The 23,395-nt window shown below is 39.0% G+C and overlaps 1 protein-coding gene and 1 pseudogene across 7 annotated transcripts in view; both read left to right on the top strand.

The window, feature by feature from the left end:
- LOC143667399 (phospholipid-transporting ATPase ABCA3-like) overlaps positions 1 to 23,395 on the top strand; it is a 324,917-nt gene that overhangs the window by 188,519 nt on the left and 113,003 nt on the right. For all 7 annotated transcript variants that reach the window (XM_077141587.1, XM_077141586.1, XM_077141582.1 and 4 more), the window contains 4 exons: positions 1,686 to 1,841; positions 2,159 to 2,369; positions 4,802 to 4,952; positions 19,614 to 19,712. In XM_077141587.1, coding sequence (XP_076997702.1) covers positions 1,686 to 1,841; positions 2,159 to 2,369; positions 4,802 to 4,952; positions 19,614 to 19,712 — 617 coding nt within the window. The remainder of the gene's footprint in view (positions 1 to 1,685; positions 1,842 to 2,158; positions 2,370 to 4,801; positions 4,953 to 19,613; positions 19,713 to 23,395) is intronic.
- Positions 21,510 to 22,731, top strand: LOC143667400 (HUWE1-associated protein modifying stress responses 1 pseudogene; annotated as a pseudogene).

Raw genomic sequence — 23,395 nt, 5'->3', positions numbered from 1 at the left:
TTGAAGATGATTGTATAACAATATGGCTTGTACAATGTGGCTGTGTGATTGTGAAAACCTTGTGTCTGATGCTCCTTTTATCTAGGATATAGACAGATGAATAAAAAATATAGATGGAGAATGAACAGATAATAGGGGGACAAAAGTTAAAATAAATTGGGTAGATGGAAATACTAGTGGTCAATGAGAGGAAGGGGTAAGGGATATAGTATGTATGAGTTTTTTCTTTTTTCTTTTTATTTCTTTTTCTGGAGTGATGCAAATATTCTGAAAAAATGATCATGATGATGAATGCACAACTATATGATGACATTGTGAGCCACTGATTGTAATCCATATATGGAATGTTTGTATGTTAAGATTTATCAATGAAAAAATATATTTTTTAATGTTGTTCCACTGTTTTCTGGCCTCAGTGGTTTCTGATGAAATCTACAGTCATCTGCATTGTTGTTCCCCTATAGGTAATGTGCATTTTTCTCTAGATGCTCTCAAGATTTGTTCTTTGTCTTTAGTTTTTAGCAATTTGGTTATGATTCTTCTGAGTGTGGGGTTTTTTTTTAATTCTCCTAGATGGAATTCAGTTAGCTTCTTGAATCTCTAGATTTGTGCCTTTTTCCAAACCTGAGACATTGTCAATCATTATTTCTTCAAATATTTTTTTCAGCCAAGCACTCTTTCACCTCTCCTTCTTAGAATTCAGTGACATAGATCTTAGAATCTTTCTTTTTGTACTAAAAGTCCTGTGGGCTTTATTCCTTTGTATTCAATCTTTTTTCTTCTGTGTTGTTCATATTAGATCATTTCTATTGATCACTCTTCAAGCTCACTGACCCTTTCCTCTATCATTTCTATTCTAGTATCAAGTACATCAAACGAGTTTTTAGTTTAGTTACTATATTTTTTAGTTAGTTTTATATTTTTTCTTATTTTTATCTTCTATAATTTTCTCATACTTCTATGTTAATATTTTCTGCAGTTGCTCATTTGAACATTTTTATAATAGCTGCATTAAAGACCTTAGTGGATAATCCAATGTCTTGTCATTTCATCATTGATATCTGTTGTGTTTTCTTATGTGAGTTGAGATTTTTACTATTCTTTGTGTGACTAGTAATTTTGGTTTATATCCTGTATGTTTTTAATAGTACATCACTTGACTCTTGTTTATATACTATTTGTGAGCTGTGGTTCTTTTACCAATTTTCAAAGTCTATGCGGTGCTATTCCTATTTCTCCTGCATACATGTTTTCCATTGGTCATACTGGCACCTGGGCAAAGTTCTACCCATGAACTCAATTTCCAAAGTTTGGTTTGTTTATTAGGATTAGATCTACATATGTCCAGATCTAACAGTTGAATTCAGTGGGAGATAAAACGGTATATGTGTGTTTTGGTTACTCCATCCTACCTAGAAGCCAGAGATGTGTTTTCATTTCTCCCTGTATTCCTGTGCTTCAGGAATCTTTACAAATTCTAAAAATTTTTTTTTGAATAACTCTCCTTTAGACTTAAAGAGATACAAGGGAAAGACAATATGATGTAACTGATGTAAAAAAGAAACAGCTGTACAAAGTGTTACTAATGACAGAGTTGCAGGAAACATATAGATAGCTGTGTAAAAAAGTTTTTGTTGTAAGAATAAAGTTGGAAACACCATGTAAATTTTGGTTCCTCTTTCTAGATAAAAGGAGTACCTCGGAAAATGCTTCCTATGGAAATTGACTATCTGTTGTCTACTTTCAATCTGCGAGAGAAGCGTGATGCATTTTCACAGTCACTAACTGGAGGAATGAAGCGCAAACTCTCCGTCATAATAGCACTTATAGGGGACTCCAAGGTATTAAAGGAAAGAGAGAAAGAAAGAGAGAGGGAGCTAAAATGGATCCGTTCCAGCTGGCTAAAACACTCAGCTGATAAAAACCTAACATAAACCCTTTAAAAGGATCTTGCCAGTGGTAATCAAAGGAGATTCATATTATTGATCCACCAGGTCATAGGGTTTGGGGTTATTATTAATTTTCCAGAGTTTTTAATTCTATTTAAGTCTAGATTCTATATCTTAGCTTAAATGTGCCCCCCATGAATAGTAAGGTATTCCATGAGTAACATAGTATCAGTTATCAGTGGTCATGGAATTGTTCTTCTGGTCTTTAGGTGTTGATACTTGATGAACCAACATCCGGCATGGACCTAGTGTCAAGGAGGACCACATGGGATCTCCTTCAGCGATATAAACAGAATCGTACTATTTTACTGACTACCCAGTACATGGATGAAGCTGACGTCCTGGGTGACCGCATTGCCATCATGGTCAAGGGGACCCTGCAGTGCTGTGGCTCTTCAGTCTTCCTGAAACAAATATATGGTCTCTCTCCCTTTATCATTCTTAGGATAGTGATGCCTTATAATACCCTTCTAACATGATTTTCATTATTTTTGTCAATTTACCAAAATCTTGGTGATTTCTTCTGTCCTATTAATTAGATCCCAACTATTCTAATTGGCTTTTAAGGCCCTATATAATTTGGATATTCCCTATATATACTTACCACTTTTTCTCAAACACATACTGTGAGACTCAGGAAATACTTTCATCAACCCACAAAGATCATGCTCATTTCTCCAATTTTTGTACATACTTACAGTTTTATTTGTCCCTGGAATGAGGTTGTGCCTCCAAATAGATTTATTTGATTTAGTAATTGATAGGTTGATGAGTAATGGGAGTAGAGAAACAAGGGCATCTCCAGTCCTAGTTTCTCCTTTGCCAAACCAGTATCAAATTCCCAGTGTGGGGTGGTGCGACAGTGGCTTATTGGCAGAATTCTCGCCTGCCATGCTAGAGACCCAGGTTTGGTTCTCAGTGTATACCCTTGCAAAAAACAAGCAAACAAACAGAAATTCCCAGTGTAATGATATATCTCTTAAATGGGACAACTGCAGTAAGAATTTATTGTAGAATGAAAGGATCATAAAAATGGAATAAAACTATCCTTGTCTTCAATAAGTATAAAGTCTTCAGAGAAGATAAAAATGGTACACAGTGAATTACTGGGGGCTAAAATTATAGTAGTGAGAATTCTAAATATATCAGTGCAAGTAGAGATAATTAAGGATACACTGACTTAATCATTCGTGTATTCAGTATTTGAGTTTATTCAACTTACATTAATCATCTTCTCTAGACTGGTTACTATGTTAGCTACTTTATAAATATTATTTAATATTCAAAACAACATTGGAATACAAAACTGGGGCCCAGATACATCAAATAACTTATCTAAAGTCGTGCTTAAATATGCCAATTTTTTTGTTCAAAGTGTTTGATCACTTTACAGATTTGGGTTTGTACAATTGACTTGCAATGAGCTGTACATTCAAGATTGGGCTTATGCCATGTAAATTTGTGTCCCTGGGTTATAAGCCACATGATTTAAGTGGGTATGGTTTTATTTAAATAAATTATTTATAATAGTTTCAAATTATATTTGCTAATTTTACTAATTATTGATAAAATCATATATAATATGTAACTAAACAAGACCATACTACATTGGGAAATTTCGGTCCCTTCTGTAAGAGACTGCACTTTAAGTCTGCTGAAACTGAATTTCTAACACTTCTATCAAAAGTCTAGAATTTCTATTTGCTTCTTTGATGGCATGGAAAATTCCATGCTGGTATCAGTATTCAGCTCTCACTAACTGAGCTCTCTGTTTAAGAGGTCATTTTCTATTGATCAGACTGTTGAGAGTATAAGATAATTGTGAAGTTTACTATCTCATGATTCCAGAGAAATGAAAAACAATCTACACATCATTTTGTAAGTAAACCAAAAAAGTTTTGGCCCCATAGCTAGTAAATGATGGATGAGTCACTTCATTCTCATGAGAGTCATGTCAGTTGCCTCATTTGAAAAATGAAATAATACTGCCTTACATATAGGTAATGAACCAGATTATTGACCAAGAGATCTGTGTTTAAGATCTGTTATTCACTGTTTTAAATATTAATGTGGGGCGGTGCAATGATGGCTCAGTGGCAACAATTCTCACCTGCCGAGCTAGAGACCCAGGTTTGATTCCTGAAGCCTGCCCATGCCAAAAAAAAAAAAAAATTAATGTGGAAAATAAATGCAAGTAAAATGACCATTTGAATTACATATATTTAAAAACATTGATGTTTTCCTCCAATTTCAGAGAAGAATTTCTCTGTACTTGCAGACCACTAATTAAGAATAATAGTTCTCTGACTTCTTTAAGGTCTTTAATGGAAAATCATTTTCTCAGTTATGCTTTCCATGTATCTGTCTAAAATTTAACAACCTTTCCTCAACTTTTCACATCTCCCTTCTTTGCTTTATTTTTTCTAACATACTGTGTGTTTCATATTATTCCTTTTGTTGACTGTTTCTTCTCTCTAGAAAGTAAGCTCTTAATAAGGACAGGGATTTTTATCTACTTGGTTCACTGCTCTATCTCCAGGGCCTAGATTATTACCTGACACACAGTGGGCAACCAATAATAATTGTTAAGTGAATATATATCAAGATTGCAGTTTCAGAAATAAGAAGCCAGATAACAGGGACCTTTTTCATATACTTTCTATATCTGGCTATATACACTAGATCATTGTTCACTGAGAAATTTTTTGAAATTATAGAGGAAGCTATTATTTATCCTGTCTTCTTCCTTGTGGATCTAGCTAACCTGAAATACAGAGACCCAAATTTAGTCTTATAAGAGGATTTAAAAGTACAGAACTTATTTGTTTTGTCTTATAAATGATTTCTCTCAGGTGCTGGATACCATATAGTCATGGAAAGGGAACCTCATTGTGATGTTGAGAAGATATCTGAACTCATTCGTTATCACATTCCAAATGCCACTTTGGAGAACAATATTGGAGCTGAATTATCATTTATCTTACCCAAAAAGTATATACAAAGGTATGGATCCAGAAAGTTTTAGATGAATAGTTTTTGGATGGGCAGGAATCATTTTTTGTTTTAGTGCTAACAAACTAGATCTCCAGGTATAGCTATCATTTGCTGAGTAGTAGAGTTGGGATATTCACAACTGAGTTCTCGCTGAACCAAGTATTATGTCATAAATTCAAGTTCATTCAATAATTATTTCATATTTTTCTTTCTGTTTTTTGGGGGGAAGATTGTATCTTATATAATATGTATCATACACAGTATTATTATAGCTAGTGGCTGTTGCTTCCTAGAGTTAATAAGGGATAGTTAATAGTAAAATATATATGCATAGTATGTAGATTTTCAGCCTGAAGAATAATATCCAGGAAAATATTAAGATTATAAACGTTAAGAGAAGTTTGAATGGGAACTCTTGGTGCAAGAGTGACAAGGACACAGGGATAACTGGGATTTTGATTGTAGCAGTTATCTAAGTTAGTTATATGGGAAAATGAAGGGATGATAATTCTACCTGGGACTCCCATCCCAGTTAAGAGAAATGGAAATTTAAAATACTCATCAGTGACCTTTAAGTAGTGTGCCATATTCATCTTCTTGCCAGAGGTAATTACTACCTAGATGTCCCATGGATGTGAGGTGATCATCATATGCAAAAAAGATGAAGGACTTGTAGGACATTACTCTGCTTTTCCATCTGATAAAGAGCTCCTAAGTAGAATGGATGAAGAATAAATGCTTCATAGGAATTATAGTCATTTGGAGAGTAAATATGAACCTTCTTAAGAAACAGCAGCATGAAGCAGTATTATAAGAGTGCTGAAAGGGTCCTCAGTCCTAGTCATGAGGAAGAATAAAAGAATTTGATACCAAAGATTATGAGAAATAAAAGAAACTACAACTAGACAGTCATTATATGAAGACTCACATAGAGACAAAAGACAGATGTTTCCTTGGGTACCCTAACTGTAAATCTGGAAGTACAGGGTATTCTGGAAGAAATATGTATACAGAGAAGCTGCTTAAATTTATCACAATGCCTGCTCCTCCTATATCATATGTGACAGATCAACGTTCCAGTCTTCTACCAAGGTAGAAAGCCCACCATGAGAAAAACAGCAAAGAAATGCTAGTCATCAAGAGTAGGAGTCCAAACACTTCTACCCACTCCATGGTACTGAGGTATTATTGTTGCCAAAGAACATACAATGTTTGGCACTGGTTGGAGTAACGCTTCATTCACCCAGAGAATAGTGCACTTCACTATGGCTACCAGGAGAACCAGTCCTAGAAGGATGAACAGGCCTTCCTGTAAACAGTCCTTAACCAGGATCCCCAAGTTCTGGATTAAGAAAGCTAAAGAAATCAAAGAATTCAAGGGAAATTGGGGTTGTATGGATGACAGCTATCTGCTCACGCATATATCTTTTCCAATTCAGTTTCAATCTTTCCTGGATTGTTTATGTAGACATAGCATAATGTACTAGCAATAACACAGACCCTCACCCCCACCCCGTGTTCTTCCAACAGATAATCAAGAGCTACCTGATTATCCACTATCATCTGCTAAATAATTTAATGTATCCTGTTGGTCTTGAATTGCTCAGGTGGTAGTGTTCGCTATTTCCTCCATGGTCAGAGACTAGTAGCATATTATGTATTCTAATGGAGGTATGCCTATGCTGGGCATCAGAACTAGGACCACACAATGCAACCAACTATCTGATTGTCCTCCTGAGAGGGTGTCACTGGCAACCCAATGATGAACAGTACTCAGGGGCCTTCCAACCCTTTGTATGATTGTCCACATGGACCATGGGCCCTAATATCCCAATGCAGCAAGAGTACTCTCCTTGCATGGGATATTCCGTTGCCCAGTAAGGACCACAGAGTGAGGCACATGAGACACCCACTAGGGATTTGTTATTATAATGTTTACTAGTCCAGTTATAAATTTGTTCAGACTGAGTATGCCATGAAGCAGCAGTGAATGGTTGCAGGCATCCCCTCATCCAAAGTGCCAATATGAGTCAGTGGTTCCCATGTGAGGATTTTTTCCATCCATGCTATAAGTAATATTGAAACAGGGAACACCAGGATGAATTTGTAGCTGAACATGCATCAATGACTTACCTGGCAATTTGACCCACTGACACTCCGGAGAGGTTGGTGTCATTGTGTACTAGCCAGCCTTTCTAAAATCGTTGTTTGTGCAGATAAAGATTATATTCTGGGATAGGGAATTCAAATTGCTTTAAGTTGCCACCGGATGCCACCACCATGCTGACCTTTACTTTGGTATTGTCAATGCAAGCACTACAGAGATTTCTAAGGGACGCAGAGAAAGAGAGGTTAGCTTCCCCACCCCCTACCCAACTCTCATACTTCTGAAGGCCAGAGATGTTCCTATCCTATTATTTCAAATGAGAGCTGCCCAGGTGCTGAAGCCCAGGCTGTCCAAATCCTACAATGTCAGTGGGGATTCACTGTCTCCATTACTTGACCCAAACTTTCCAACCTTAGTCATCAGTCTGAAAGGGGAAGTCACTTCCTACATAAATTTTACCTACCCAAATAATGTTGCCCACATGCATAGGGGGTTGGGAGTTCTGGGTGTGACTAGGGGACCCTAGTGCCTTGATATTCTGTTGCCTCTGTCCCCATTCCATGGGGTCCCACAGGAGGGAGGCACCTAGAGGCAGCATTACCTCTAAAAGGAGCCCTGTTGGTGGTGACACCGCCGCTTGGACCAAAAACTACCCCCAAGGAGTGTACCCTATTGAAACAAAAAAAGGAGAAAGAATGGTTGGGAATACTGTTTGAAATTAAGTGAGCACAGCCTAATCAGTGACTACCAGGTCCTCCACCACCAATCCCCCTCCTACTCTTGAAGATCAGGATTTCCCAATAAGGCTGCAGTGCTGTGTTTCCCTTCTCTAGAGGCAGCATTTAATGTCCATGTGGTCTTTATTTAAGGTGGATACCATCCCATCAGGTGTCCATCTTGATGGCCTTTGTGTAGCTGTTAATTCAGCCATTCCAGTGTTCTTTTACTCCATTTGCTTAAAGGTGACAGAAGGCATGGGAGATCCACCTGATGCCATGGAAGTACACCCATTTTTTAGTTGGTTATGCTTTAAATTAGGTAACTTGATCTGACTGGAGTTCAGTTGGGCATACAAATACATGGCAGAGGTGTTTCTCTAAGGCAACAGATAGTGATCCCAGCATCCAAATGACACACAGGTATTACTGTCCTTAGCCAGAGTATGTGTCTGTAGCTATCGGGCACCATCAGAACCCCTGACTAAGGTTAACAGTCTAATATTATAAATTTGCCACATTTGTGCAGGGCCTAAGTCCTAACTTTTGTAAACCAGCTCACCATTTTGCATGGCCTGAACTTGTTGACAGGAGTTACATAACTGTGCTGCATCTGTGGCCTCAGCTTCTTCTAGAGTGAGTCGTCATGATTTAGCCCATTCTTGCATCAAAAGGAAGGTTCCCATGTCCTGTTTTCTTAGCAGTCATGGCTACCTGTTGGGCACATGTTTGTTCAGCATAGGAATTCTACCGTTTTCTGCTTCAAATGGCCCTTTACCATGGGCTTCGACATGGGTGATGAGAAGATCTCTTTCCAAGTTCCCAAGCTGTTACCATAATCCCTGGTCCCCCATAAGGGAATCTTTTATAGCACAACCATTAGTTTGCCATAGACAAAACTATATAGCTAGCCTTTGTCAATGATCCATGAGTCTATAATGATGTAAAAAGGGATTATCTTAGGAGAGGCTTGCACAGCCATTACTAACACTTGGAGCTCAGCCCGTTGGGCAGAATATCCCATCCAGTTTCAGTAGAAGGAGGCTGTCCGTAGGGAAGATAGCTACCATGATCCAAAGGACTCCAAAAGCCTTGAATTTGTGGATCTACTCACAACCCAAGCCATACTATCAGCTGAAACATCTTACAGGGCCTCATTTAGCTAAGGGAGGGACAGGAACATCCCCTATAGGCCATTCAGTCTTTTCCAGTAAAGCAGCTATTTGTTTATGGAGTCAGCTGACTCTTTGGGGTCCTGGTCAACCTTGATATTGGATATACCATTTCCAGTAAGTTATGGAGTTTTGTTGAGCCTATCCTGTTAAAATAGTAGGATTAGTAAGTACCCACATGAGAATGGACAGCTTTGGTCTTAAAGTTACATAAGAACTTAGTCTCCATTAGAGCCTAGTAGCAGGCTAAAAGCTGCTATTTGGAGGGAAAATACTTAACAGCTGCCTCAGGTAGTTTGCGTGTCCAAACTCTTGAGGGGCCAGTGCATCCCATTTGGAATCCTTTGCCACCATAGACACCAGGCCACGTGGATAGGAGTCACAGAACTTCTGCTTAAGTGGGGCTGGTGGGGTCCATAAGCTCCAAAGGCAACATCTGTGCTACAGTATGCTGACCAGCCTCTGGACCCTGCTGTTGTTGCAGGTCACCTTTGCTAAGGGAGCCAGGAGACTCCCTAAATGAGGCACATGTTGCTTCCAGTAGCCAGTCAGGAATATTAGCTATCGGCCCTTTCTCTTGGTAGTGGGAACTGCCAGTGACAATAACTTCTGTTTAACTTTGTCTGGAATGCATCTTTGGTTTCCTGCCCACGTGGTTCTTTTACAAACTGTGGCATGATAGCTGTTTTCCAAACAATTCGTATTCAGTGACATTATCAGAAGAAACAAGGAATAATGAATATATCATTAAGATTAACTCTAAAACAGAAAAGTTAAGGATTTAGAAGCAAGAGATATTTTCATCATGTCTTTCTACTAATATTTTAGACATGGAAAAGATAAAGAAGTTTGTAAAAATGAATAGTCACAAAGATTTACATCAACACATTAAATATGGACTTCTGGGCCAGAATAAAATGCTCCTAACACATTTAATTCATAAAACAGTTCAACATAATGAGAAAAGAATAAAGTTTTGATAGCCAATATTAATTTTTCATTTACTTTGTGCCAGGCCCCCTTCTAAATGCTCTACATGTGAGTTTTTACATGAGAAAACAATAAGAAATAGACCTTGAAATAATATTTATAACCCCATACCTATATTCTTATCCATAGAATGTAGCTAATGAAAGTGAATTTTTTAGATTTTTTTAAAAAGTTGTAAGCTGGTTCTTTGAGAAAACCAATACATTTGATAAACTCTTGTCAAATTGATGAGAAAGAAAAAGAAGACATAAATACCTGTGTTATGTATGAGCAAGTTGATATCACTACCAATCTTCAGTTATATTAAAATAATAATAGGGAATGCTATAAACAGTTCCACGTCAAAAGTTTGACAACTTAGATGAAATGGAAAAAATCCCTTGGAAAACAATTGTAAAGATCTTTATTTTTAAGGAAACTGAATCTGTACTTAAAAACCTTCCAACAAAGAAAACTCCAAGACCAGATGGCTCCACTGATGAATTCTACCAAACATTTAAAGAAGAAATAATACAAATTCTACTCAAATTTTTCTAAAAAAATATGAGGAGAGAACATTTTCCAACTCATTTTATAAGGCCAGTATTACCCTGATACCAAATCAGGCAAAGACTTTGCAAGAAAACTATATACCAGTGCGTATAGACACAATAATCCTTGACAGAGTATATGGGGTGTTGATAGAGATTAAAAAAACACACACTGAAGTGATCCTATTGAGGAAAATATTCAACTGGAACAGAAATATGACCTTAAAATATGTGAAGAAGTATCATTGTCAGATTACAATAAAGAGCAACATTAGAACCAATTATTAAAGCAGAATAAGGTTTAGATGAAAATGGAATTCAGCCAAAAATATGGAATAAATTTAGAAAATGGAAAGTTTTGAGTTCACTTTCTATGAGGGTAATCAAATGTAAGTGTAATAGTCTCTCATTGAGAATAGGAAATGTGTTCAAGAAGTGGATGGGTTTCCAGAGAAGATAATCTTTTGAACCTAAAATACTGTTAATTCTTCCTGTATAACATCTTTAGTTTGGTCTACAGTATGTTTCAACTTAGTGATATCTGCTATTTTACTACTTACTCTTTCAAATTCTTCTTTATGCTCTTCTAGTGACTTCTTGATATCCTTTATATCATTAGCCAATCCATTAAATTTATTTAGGAAATTTATATGAATATGTTTGATTAATTGTTCCAAAGTCTGTGTCTCCTCCAGTATCTTAATTTGGTCATTTGGTTGGGCCATATCTGCCTGCATCTTCATATGCTTTGTGATTTTCTGTTGGTGACAAGGCATTTGATTATTTTGATAGGGTTATTTTAAAGGTTGATGTTCTAGTTTGCTAGCTGCCAGAATGCAATATACCAGAAAGGGAATGGCTTTTTAAAAGGGAGAATTTAATAAGCTGTAAGTTAACAGTTTTTAAGCCATGGAAATGTCCCAATTTAAGCAAGTCTATAGAAATGTCCAATCTAAGGCATCCAAGGAAAGATACTTTGCTTCAAGAAGGCCAATGAAGTTCAGGGTTTCTCTCTCAAGTGAGAAGGCACATGGAGAACACAGTCAGGGTTTCTCTCTCATCTGGAAAGACACGTGGCAAACATGGCATCATCTGTTAGCTTTCTCTCCTAACTTCCTGTTTCATGAAGCTCCCGGGAGGCATTTTCCTTCTTCATCTGCAAAGGTCGCTGGCTGGTGGACTCTGCTTCTTGTAGCTGTGTCATTCTTCTCTGCTCTCTCTGAATCTCCTCCTTTCTCCAAAATGTTTCCTCTTTTATAGGATTCCAGAAAACTAATCAAGACCCACATAAAGGCAGCCGAGCCGCCCGCCCTCCTTCTCCCCTCTCTTTCTCCGCCGGCCCGCCGCGCGGCGCCCATGCCCCGCAGCAGCCGAGCCGCCCGCCCTCCTTCTCCCCTCTCTTTCTCCGCCGGCCCGCCGCGCGGCACCCACGCCCCGCAGCAGCCAAGCCTCCCGCCCTCCTTCTCCCCTCTCTTCCCCCTCCTGCTCCGGCTGCTCTCCAACCACCACGGTGCCCTCTTCCCCCGCCTTCACCGTGCTCCTCCGCCACCAGCCTCGACAGCCTTGCCGCCCTCACCTTTCCTCCTCCAGAACAGCTACTGGGGGAGTGGAGATAATAGAGAGCAGCTCCCGGAGCCACGAGGGAGATCAAAGGGACAGCGTACCCCATCCTGGAACGGCTGACTATCTGGGAGAACCAGCTCCGGTGAGATCACCAAGGGGCACGGGCTTTCCTGGGTGGGACGGAAAGCGACCGGAGTCCCTCCGTTCCACCTTCCCAGGCCAGCTGGTAGAATTGGACAGGCGGTCCCCTTAGGCCACGGCGGCTGATGCCCCCACCACACGAGGCCCCCCGGAACAACTGAGATAGTTGGGTCGGAAATCCCCAGACTGCGGAGAACAGTGACCGGGGGATCCCTTCCAAACACGTGACTCCCCCGTCGGCTGGGAACAGTGCACTCTCCCGGGCTGCAACAGCTGGCGCCCTCCCGCCACGCTTGGTGCCCCGGGCCGACTAGCTCATTTGGCCGGACGCTCTCCTGTGCTGCGACGGCTGGAGACCCTCCCCGCATTCGGAACCCCAGGCCGGCTGGCATTCTTCCAAGACGCTTCGGCTGCCGAACCTCCCCTACGGCAAGAATTTTCCAGAGTTAAAGGACCCACAGCAACTTTCACTGGTGGAACCCACAGACAAACGTGTGCCACGAGCGCCACCTACTGGGCAGGATAAGAAAAACAGAACCCAGAGATTGCACAGAAAAATCTTTCAACCTGTGGGGTCGAACACCCGGGGAAATCTGACTAAATGCCCAGACGCCAGCAGAAGATAACGGATCACGCTCAGAAAATTGAACATATGGCCCAGTCAAACGAAGAAACCAATAGTTCAAATGAGATACAGGAGCTGAAACAACTAATGCTGAATATACGAACAGAAATGGAAAACCTCTTCAAAAACGAAATCGATAAATTGAGGGAGGACATGAGGAAGACATGGGCTGAACATAAAGAAGAAATAGAAAAACTGAAAAAACAAATCACAGAACTTATGGAAGTGAAAGATAAAGTAGAAAAGATGGAAAAAACAATGGATACCTACAATGACAGATTTAAAGAAACAGAAGATAGAATTAGTGATTTGGAGGATGAAACATCTGAATTCCAAAAAGAAACAGAAACTATCCAGAAAAGAATGGAAAAATTTGAACAAGGTATCAGGGAACTCAAGGACAATGTGAACCGTACAAATATACGTGTAGTGGGTATCCCAGAAGGAGAAGAGAAGGGAAAAGGAGGAGAAAAACTAATGGAAGAAATTATCACTGAAAATTTCCCAACTCTTATGAAAGACCTAAAATTACAGATCCAAGAAGTGCAGCGCACCCCAAAGAGATTAGACACAAATAGGCGTTCCCCAAGACACTTACTAGTTAGAATGTCAGAGGTCAAAGAGAAAGAGAGGGTCTTGAAGGCAGCGAGAGAAAAACAATCCGTCACATACAAGGGAAACCCAATAAGACTATGTGTAGATTTCTCAGCAGAAACGATGGAAGCTAGAAGACAGTGGGATGATATATTTAAGTTACTAAAAGAGAAAAACTGCCAGCCAAGACTCCTATATCCAGCAAAATTGTCCTTCAAAAATGAGGGAGAAATTAAAACATTCTCAGGCAAAAAGTCACTAAGAGAATTTGTGACCAAGAGACCAGCTCTGCAAGAAATACTAAAGGAAGCACTAGAGTCAGATACAAAAAGACAGAAGAGAGAGACATGGAGAAAAGTGTAGAAAGAAGGAAAGTCAGATATGATATATATAATACAAAAGGCAAAATGGTAGAGGAAAATATTATCCAAACAGTAATAACTCTAAATGTCAATGGACTGAATTCCCCAATTAAAAGACATAGACTGGCAGAATGGATTAAAAAACAGGATCCTTCTATATGCTGTCTACAGGAAACACATCTTAGACCCAAAGATAAATATAGATTGAAAGTGAAAGGTTGGGAAAAGATATTTCATGCAAACAACAACCAGAAAAGAGCAGGAGTGGCTATACTAATATCCAACAAATTAGACTTCAAATGTAAAACAGTTAAAAGAGACAAAGAAGGACACTATGTACTATTAAAAGGAACAATTAAGCAAGAAGACATAACAATCATAAATATTTACGCACCGAACCAGAATGCCCCAAAATACATGAGGAATACACTGAAAAGGGAAATAGACACATATACCATAATAGTTGGAGACTTCAATTCACCACTCTCATCAATGGACAGAACATCTACACAGAGGATCAATAAAGAAATAGAGAACCTGAATATTACTATAAATGAACTTGACTTAACAGACATCTATAGGACATTACATCCCACAACAGCAGGATACACCTTTTTTTCAAGTGCTCATGGATCATTCTCAAAGATAGACCATATGCTGGGTCACAAAGCAAGTCTTAACAAATTTAAAAATATTGAAATCATACACAACACTTTCTCAGATCATAAAGGAATGAAGTTGGAAATCAATAATAGGCAGAGTGCCAGAAAATTCATAAATACATGGAGGCTCAACAACACACTCTTAAACAACAAGTGGGTCAAAGAAGAAATTGCAAGAGAAATTAGTAAATACCTAGAGGCAAATGAAAATGAAGACACAACATATCAAAACTTATGGGACACAGCAAAGGCAGTGCTAAGAGGGAAATTTATTGCCCTAAATGCCTTTATCAGAAAAGAAGAAAAGGCAAAAATGCAGGAATTAACTGTCCACTTGGAAGAACTGGAGAAAGAACAGCAAACTAATCCCAAAGCAAGCAAAAGGAAAGAAATAACAAAGATTAGAGCAGAAATAAATGAAATTGAAAACATGAAAACAATAGAGAAAATCAATAAGACCAGAAGTTGGTTCTATGAGAAAATCAACAAGATTGATGGGCCCTTAGCAAGACTGACAAAAAGAAGAAGAGAGAGGATGCAAATAAATAAGATTAGAAATGAAAGAGGAGACATAACTACTGACCTCACAGAAATAAAGGAGGTAATAACAGGATACTATGAACAACTTTACGCTAATAAATACAACAATTTAGAAGAAATGGACAGGTTCCTGGAAAGACATGAACAACCAACTTTGACTCAAGAAGAAATAGACGACCTCAACAAACCAATCACAAGTAAAGAGATTGAATTAGTTATTCAAAAGCTCCCTAAAAAGAAAAGTCCAGGACCAGACGGCTTCACATGTGAATTCTATCAAACATTCCAGAAAGAATTAGTACCTACTCTCCTCAAACTCTTCAACATAATCGAAGTGGAGGGAAAACTACCTAATTCATTCTATGAAGCCAACATCACCCTCATACCAAAACCAGGCAAAGATATTACAAAAAAAGAAAAGTACAGACCAATCTCTCTAATGAATACAGATGCAAAAATCCTCAATAAAATTCTAGCAAATCGTATCCAACAACACATTAAAAGAATTATACATCCTGACCAAGTAGGATTCATCCCAGGTATGCAAGGATGGTTCAACATAAGAAAATCAATTAATGTAATACACCATATCAACAAATCAAAGCAGAAAAATCACATGATCATCTCAATTGATGCAGAGAAGGCATTTGACAAGATTCAACATCCTTTCCTGCTGAAAACACTTCAAAAGATAGGAATACAAGGGAACTTCCTTAAAATGATAGAGGGAATATATGAAAAACCCACAGCTAATATCATCCTCAATGGGGAAAAATTGAAAACTTTCCCCCTAAGATCAGGAACAAGACAAGGATGTCCACTATCACCACTATTATTCAACATTGTGTTGGAAGTTCTAGCCAGAGCAATTAGGCAAGAAAAAGAAATACAAGGCATCAAAATTGGAAAGGAAGAAGTAAAACTATCACTGTTTGCAGACGATATGATACTATATGTAGAAAACCCAGAAAAATCCACAACAAAATTACTAGAGCTAATAAATGAGTACAGCAAAGTAGCAGGCTACAAGATCAACATTCAAAAATCTGTAGCTTTTCTATACACTAGTAATGAACAACCTGAGGCGGAAATCAAGAAACGAATCCCATTTACAATCGCAACTAAAAGAATAAAATACCTAGGAATAAATTTAACCAAAGAGACAAAAAACCTATATAAAGAAAACTACAAAAAACTGTTAAAAGAAATCACAGAAGACCTAAATAGATGGAAGGGCATACCGTGTTCATGGATTGGAAGACTAAATATAGTTAAGATGTCAATCCTACCTAAATTGATTTACAGATTCAATGCAATACCAATCAAAATCCCAACAACTTATTTTTCAGAAATAGAAAAACCAATAAGCAAATTTATCTGGAAGGGCAGGGTACCCCGAATTGCTAAAAACATCTTGAGGAAAAAAAACGAAGCTGGAGGTCTCGCGCTGCCTGACTTTAAGGCATATTATGAAGCCACAGTGGTCAAAACAGCATGGTATTGGCATAAAGATAGATATATCGACCAATGGAAGCGAATAGAGTGCTCAGATATAGACCCTCTCATCTATGGACATTTGATCTTTGATAAGGCAGTCAAGCCAACTCACCTGGGACAGAACAGTCTCTTCAATAAATGGTGCCTAGAGAACTGGATATCCATATGCAAAAGAATGAAAGAAGACCCATCTCTCACACCCTATACAAAAGTTAACTCAAAATGGATCAAAGATCTAAACATTAGGTCTAAGACCATAAAACAGTTAGAGGAAAATGTTGGGAGATATCTTATGGATCTTACAACTGGAGGTGGTTTTATGGACCTTAAACCTAAAGCAAGAACACTGAAGAAGGAAATAAATAAATGGGAGCTCCTCAAAATTAAACACTTTTGTGCATCAGAGAACTTCATCAAGAAAGTAGAACGACAGCCTACACAATGGGAGACAATATTTGGAAATGATATATCAGATAAAGGTCTAGTATCCAGAATTTATAAAGAGATTATTCAACTCAACAACAAAAAGACAGCCAACCCAATTACAAAATGGGAAAAAGACTTAAACAGACACCTACCAGAAGAAGAAATACGGATGGCCAAGAGGCACATGAAGAGATGCTCAATGTCCCTGGCCATTAGAGAAATGCAAATCAAAACCACAATGAGATATCATCTCACACCCACCAGAATGGCCATTATCAACAAAACAGAAAATGACAAGTGCTGGAGAGGATGCGGAGAAAGAGGCACACTTATCCACTGTTGGTGGGAATGTCAAAGGGTGCAACCACTGTGGAAGGCAGTTTGGCGGTTCCTCAAAAAGCTGAATATAGAATTGCCATACGACCCAGCAATACCATTGCTAGGTATCTACTCAAAGGACTTAAGGGCAAAGACACAAACGGACATTTGCACACCAATGTTTATAGCAGCGTTATTTACAATTGCAAAGAGATGGAAACAGCCAAAATCTCCATCAACAGAAGAGTGGCTAAACAAACTGTGGTATATACATACGATGGAATATTATGCAGCTTTAAGACAAGATAAACTTATGAACCATGTAATAACATGGATGGACCTAGAGAATATTATGCTGAGTGAATCCAGCCAAAAACTAAAGGACAAATACTGTATGGTCCCACTGATGTGAACGGACATTCGAGAATAAACTTGAAATATGTCATTGGTAACAGAGTTCAGCAGGAGTTAGAAACAGGGTAAGACAATGGGTAATTGAAGCTGAAGGGATACAGACTGTGCAACAGGACTAGATACAAAAACTCAAAAATGGACAGCACAATAATACCTAATTGTAAATTAATCATGTTAAAATACTGAATGAAGCTGCATCTGAGCCATAGGGTTTTTTTGTTTTTGTTTGCTTGTTGGTTTGTTTGTTGTTGTTGTTTTTTACTATTACTACTATTTTTATTTCTTTTCTTTATATTAACATTTTATATCTTTTTCTGTTGTGTTGCTAGTTCCTCTAAACCGATGCAAATGTACTAAGAAACAATGATCATGCATCTATGTGATGATGTTAAGAATTACTGAGTGCATATGTAGAATGGTATGATTTCTAAATGTTGTGTTAATTTCTTTTTTTTTTCTTTCCGTTAATAAAAAAAAAAAAAGACCCACATAAAATGGATGAAGACATGTCTCTATCTAATAAAGTTTAATACCCACATCTCCATGGAGATAACCCAATCAAGTTTCCAATCTATAGTACTGAATAGGTATTAAGAAAAACGGTTGCTCCCACAAGATTGCTTAGGATTAAATCACGGCTTTTCTAGGGTACATAAGTCCTTTCAAATCAGCACAGTTTATTTCCCTCAGTCATTTAAGGTTTAGTGTTTGTTTGGGTTTGTGTTGAAGGTCTCCTTTTGTACTTCATTTTTCAGTAATTCCCCGCCAAAGCAAGGCCTGGACCTCATGCAGGAGATGCAGCTCTACTTGAGGATCTGTTTGAAGTTAGACAGATAGGCAGTTTGCCAAACTGCACTTTTCATTTCTTCTGGCACTTGAGGTTCCTCATCCCCTCAGGCCCACCTCTCCTTAACTGTGGTAGCTGGGTGAGATGGATGGAAACCCAGTGAAATTCCAGCCAGGTCCACTGGTCCCATTGCACACTGGAAGCCACCAACCACAGGGTTGGGGGGTGGGTAGTGTACACCTCAGTGGGGATATAGAGCGGGGCATAGAACAGGACCAGGGGGGCAGGGGTGGGGTGTGGGGGCAGGGCACAGGGGCGTGGTCCCATGTGACTTTGCTTACTTCCTCATCCTTGCTTCCCTGTCCATGCACTTCTGAGGGCTCTGAGCCTCTGTATGGTAGGTAACTTGGTCTACTACCTGGATGGTCTCCCATTCTCTACATCCCACTTCCTCAGCTTTTTCATCCAGGCCATCCCTATATACTTGAGCCCCAAGGAGTTGGTTTTATCTGCCACTGTGGTTCCAAACTGTTGTAAATCCTTTCACTTCAGTAGCACTTGTGAAAGACATTCATCTTAGGGGCATCTCCTCTGGAATGCCTGCAGTAAGTTGTCCTCAACAGACCGGCTGTGCAGGAGGCGCACCCCAGACCTGGGCCATGGGCAGCTGCATGCCTCCTTGCCCTGACGCACCTGCCTGGACTGTCCAACCCCCAAACATGGTTCTTGAGGCCTTCCAGAGGGTCCAGCATAGACCCTCAGGGCCCTGAGCACAAATCAAACCCTATAAAATTTCTTTAGAACTCTTGGTATAACTATAACTTAATTGCCAAAACTACCATATATCTCCCCTAGCTATTTGACTAAGCCTTTCTCTCTCAGAAAGAGATTTATACTTCACCAACTCCATTTTCTGAAATTTGAGAACTCTTTTCTTTGATGTAAGAGCCATATGTCAATATTTAACTTCTTGTCAGCTAGCTATAGTCCTGAACATACATAGGAAATTAATTGATTTATTAGAAGAATAAAAGATCAAGCTACCATGGGGTTCTTTGCTAAGATAAATCCTTCTTCTTCCCTTTTGTTTCATCATAAGCATTGCAGTGAAGAAAGAGCTACTAAACATTTTTCATATTACTAATAAGAAATTATTTTGAGACAAAACTATATTGAAAATTCATTTAGGTTAGTGCTAGTTTTTTCTTTTCCTCCTCTGCTTCTAGGTTTGAAGGTCTGTTTAATGATCTGGACAAGAATCAAAAAGAGTTAGGCATTGCCAGCTTTGGTGCTTCAGTCACTACCATGGAAGAAGTCTTCTTTAAGTGAGTAATGATGACCTGAAAAATCCTATAAAATCCTTCTACCTATAAAATCCTATGTCAATTTGAGAGCAAACCTTACCATGTTTGTAGATGGAGTAATCACAGTATTAAAGAGTTTTTAGATATGTTCATATTTTATGCTAGTGTAGTTCCATATATTAGAGAAATATGTAAAAATTTTGAGCTTGGGCCTTGATGCATATGTCTTTTTCTGGTAAAGGGTTTACCAGAAAAAAGTTTAAAAAGAGAATTAACATCTATTCATCATAGGAAAAAATTCTAGTCCTAACTTGAAGTTCATACTAGTGATCATTTTAAAATCTTGAACTAATCATGCTTCTGTAATATATTTAATTTGCACATAGTTTGTTTCTTCTACTGTGTGAAAGTTCAAAATGAAAGTGCCTAGGGAGTTCAGGCTTTCCCTAGGAAAGGGCAGCTGGCTAGCTTTTCAAAAGGAAAAAAGACACAAAATGTCTTTTTTCTAATAAGGATATGACAGACCAGGTCTAGACTCATTCTCTCAGGTTCGTGGAGTGAGGGAGACTCAATCTTTCAGTTTGTTCGTATGAAACTTAACCCCACAAAGGATAAGCTAAGCCTACTTAAAATTAGGCCTAAGAGTCACCCCCAAGAGAACCTCTTTTGTTGCTCAGATTTGGCCTTTCTCTCTCAGCCAACACAACAAGGAAACTCACTGCCCTCCCTCTCTCTATGTGGGACATGACTCCCAGGGGTGTGGACCTTCCTGGCAACGTGAGACAGAAATCCTAGAATGAGCTGGGACTCAGCATCAAGGGATTGAGAAAAAGTCCTCGACCAAAAGGAGGAAGAGTGAAATGAGCCAAAATAAAGTGTCAGTTGGCTGAGAGATTCCAAACAGAGTCAAGAGGTTATTCTGGAGATTATTCTTACACATTATATGGATATCACCTTTTAGTTAAGGTGTAATGGAGAGGCTGGAGGGAACTGCCTGAAAATGTAGAGCTGTGTTCCAGTAGCAATTTTTCTTGAAGATGATTGTATAATGATAATAGCTTTCACAATGTGACTGTGTGACTGAAAATCTTGTGTCTGATGCTCCTTTTATCCACCTTATCAACAGAGGAGTAGAACATATGGAATAAAAATAAATAATAGGGGGAACAAATGTTAAATTTAGTAGACTGAAATATTAGTGATCAATGAAAGGGAGGGGTAAAGGGTATGGTATGTATGAATATTTTTTCTGTTTTCATTTCTTTTTCTGAATTGATGCAAATGTTCTAAGAAGTGATCATGATGATGAATATACAACTATGTGCTGGTATTGTGAGTTATCGATATCAAAAATGAAATGACCATATGATAAGAATGTTTGAGTTTGTATGTTATGTTTAATTAATTAATTAATTAATTAATTTTTTAAAAAACTGAGGGAGAGAGTCTTTGGTGTGGGTTCTGTGATGCAAGCCAGGCTACACAGAGGCCTTGAAAGTCAACAGCCATGGCCCTAGGAAGACCATAGCATGTAGTTCACCGGGTGGGGGGGCAGTGGTAGGTAGGTGGGTTCCAGCAAGCAGTGACAGTCATCTGGGGGTGGTGCCCTCCTGCGGGGTCCAGAGTAGGGAGGCCCTGGGCTACAGGGGGTCTTGCAGGCCCTCAGGATGCAGGAGGCCCAGGCAGCTGGGAGTAGCTGCCACCACTACTGGTGGTTAGCCAGCTCAGCAGCGCTCCCAGGGAGGGGTGGTTGGGGTGGGAGTTGGGTATTGAGGGGATTGGGGGTGGGGACCCCTGAGAAGGGTACAGTGACAAAGGATGGAGGAGTGGAAGGAGGGCAAGGCCGAGATCCAGGAGCATGGCCAAGCACTGATTCTCCAAGTGGAAGCAGCAGTACCTGGCCAAGGCCAAGCAAGAAGAGCAGCTGCCCAACAGCTATAAGAGGAGGTAGTATCTACCACACTTCCCTAGCACAAGCAGTAAAACCTGTAGCACTTTTTCCAGAACTTGGCCACTGCCTAGCTCAGATCTACAAGACCAAGTGTTTCAGCAGCCAGGGTTTTCACTTAGGGTCCACTTATAAAATGTAGCTACCACTGTCACCAGTCTCTACAAGGAAAGCATGGATACCCAGCAGTGAAGTTTTGGTATTGGAATTCATATTGACTGTCAGTGACGAAATAAGGATATGTTGGCTTGAGTTAAAAATGCATAACTATACATAGAGAAGATTTGATCAACTTCTTATGTAGAAAAGTTGCTCCATTTCAAAACTCAAGAGCTCCCCCAAGACTGACTGTAGTGTCCTCTAACCAAGATACTTCAACAGAAACTAGCTCATCTATAGAGACTGATTTACAACACTTCCAGGAAGCCATAACTCTGCATGGTAAACCCATTTAAACATACTTTGGGAAAAGGGTAAGAGAGTGCTTATAAACCTATTTTCACATTTAAAGTTAGGTCCAGATATATTGTCTATTTTTTTGTCATTATAGTGAGCACTTACTCTAGATATGTTTAAATATAATGTAAGCTAAGCACTTAAATTGGGAATTTTTGGTCTGTGAACTAGCCCATTCTAAATATTAAGTTTTTAAGACATTTGTTTGAGATTATTGGTGTTGCACTTAACAGAATCCTGCAACATTGATTAGAATTTATTGCTTTCCGTTTACATGTCGTTCATATTTTCTTAATCATATCTGAGTTAAAGAGGATGGATGCTCTTGTGTCTTAAGAATTCTCTTACATTTATAACTGGAGAGGCTGGTCAATGACCAGGTAAATATAATTGGGTTCTTTCTCATGGGAATTCCCTGTTTTAGTTTGCTGATGCTGCTGGATTGCAATATACCAGAAATGGACTGGCCTTTATAAAGGGGATTTATTAAGTTACAAATTACAATTCTAAGGCCATGAAGATATCCAAATAAAGGCATCAACAAGAGGATACTTCACTCAATAAAGGCTGATCACGTCCAGGGTTTCTCTGTCACATGGGAAGGCACATGGCAACATCTGCTAACCCTTTGCTCCTGGATTTCATTGCTTTCAGCTCCTGGTTCCAGTGGCCTCCTCTCTGAGCTTCTGTTCTGTCTCCAATCATCTTCATGCATCTGTGTCTAGGTATGTATGAAGCTAATACAATAATTTTTGTATTAGCTCTGAGCTCTCTCTCCATGAGCTTTTTTAAACTCTCCAGCAAACAAAGTAAGGCCCACCTTGAATGGGCAGGACCACATCTCCAAAGGTCCCATCCACTATTGGGAGAGTCACATGGAAATAACCTAAACAAAAGATCCCATCCAGAAGATTGGATTAACAGAACATGGCTTTTCTGGGGTACAGAACATTTTCAAACCAGCACACTCCCTTGAGGCCTTTAGTGATCTAATGTGCCTGCCAAGGGTGAGCATTGATGACCTCAGTAGGCATGCATAGAGGTAAGAAGAGTCTTTGTGCCTATTGCTTAGTAACTATTGCCCCTTAAGTCTTTCTTGCTTTGGTAGTCAAGACTGTCAGAGGTGCAGTCAGTGGCCAGGTCCATCATCACTTTCCCAGGCCAGACCGGCCATCAAAAGGCATTCTCAGGCACATATTTTCAAACTTTAACCTCTGTGCAAGACCAAAGAGAGAGAGATTTATTTGGTGCAAAATTTATATTTTGGGTAGCACATTAACTTAATTTAACTTGTATGGTC

The sequence above is a fragment of the Tamandua tetradactyla genome, chromosome 23 (genome assembly GCF_023851605.1).
Source record: "Tamandua tetradactyla isolate mTamTet1 chromosome 23, mTamTet1.pri, whole genome shotgun sequence".
Lineage (NCBI taxonomy): Eukaryota > Metazoa > Chordata > Mammalia > Pilosa > Myrmecophagidae > Tamandua > Tamandua tetradactyla.
The sequence above is the reverse complement of the archived record's forward strand: the minus strand, read 5'-3'. Positions and strand labels throughout refer to the sequence as shown.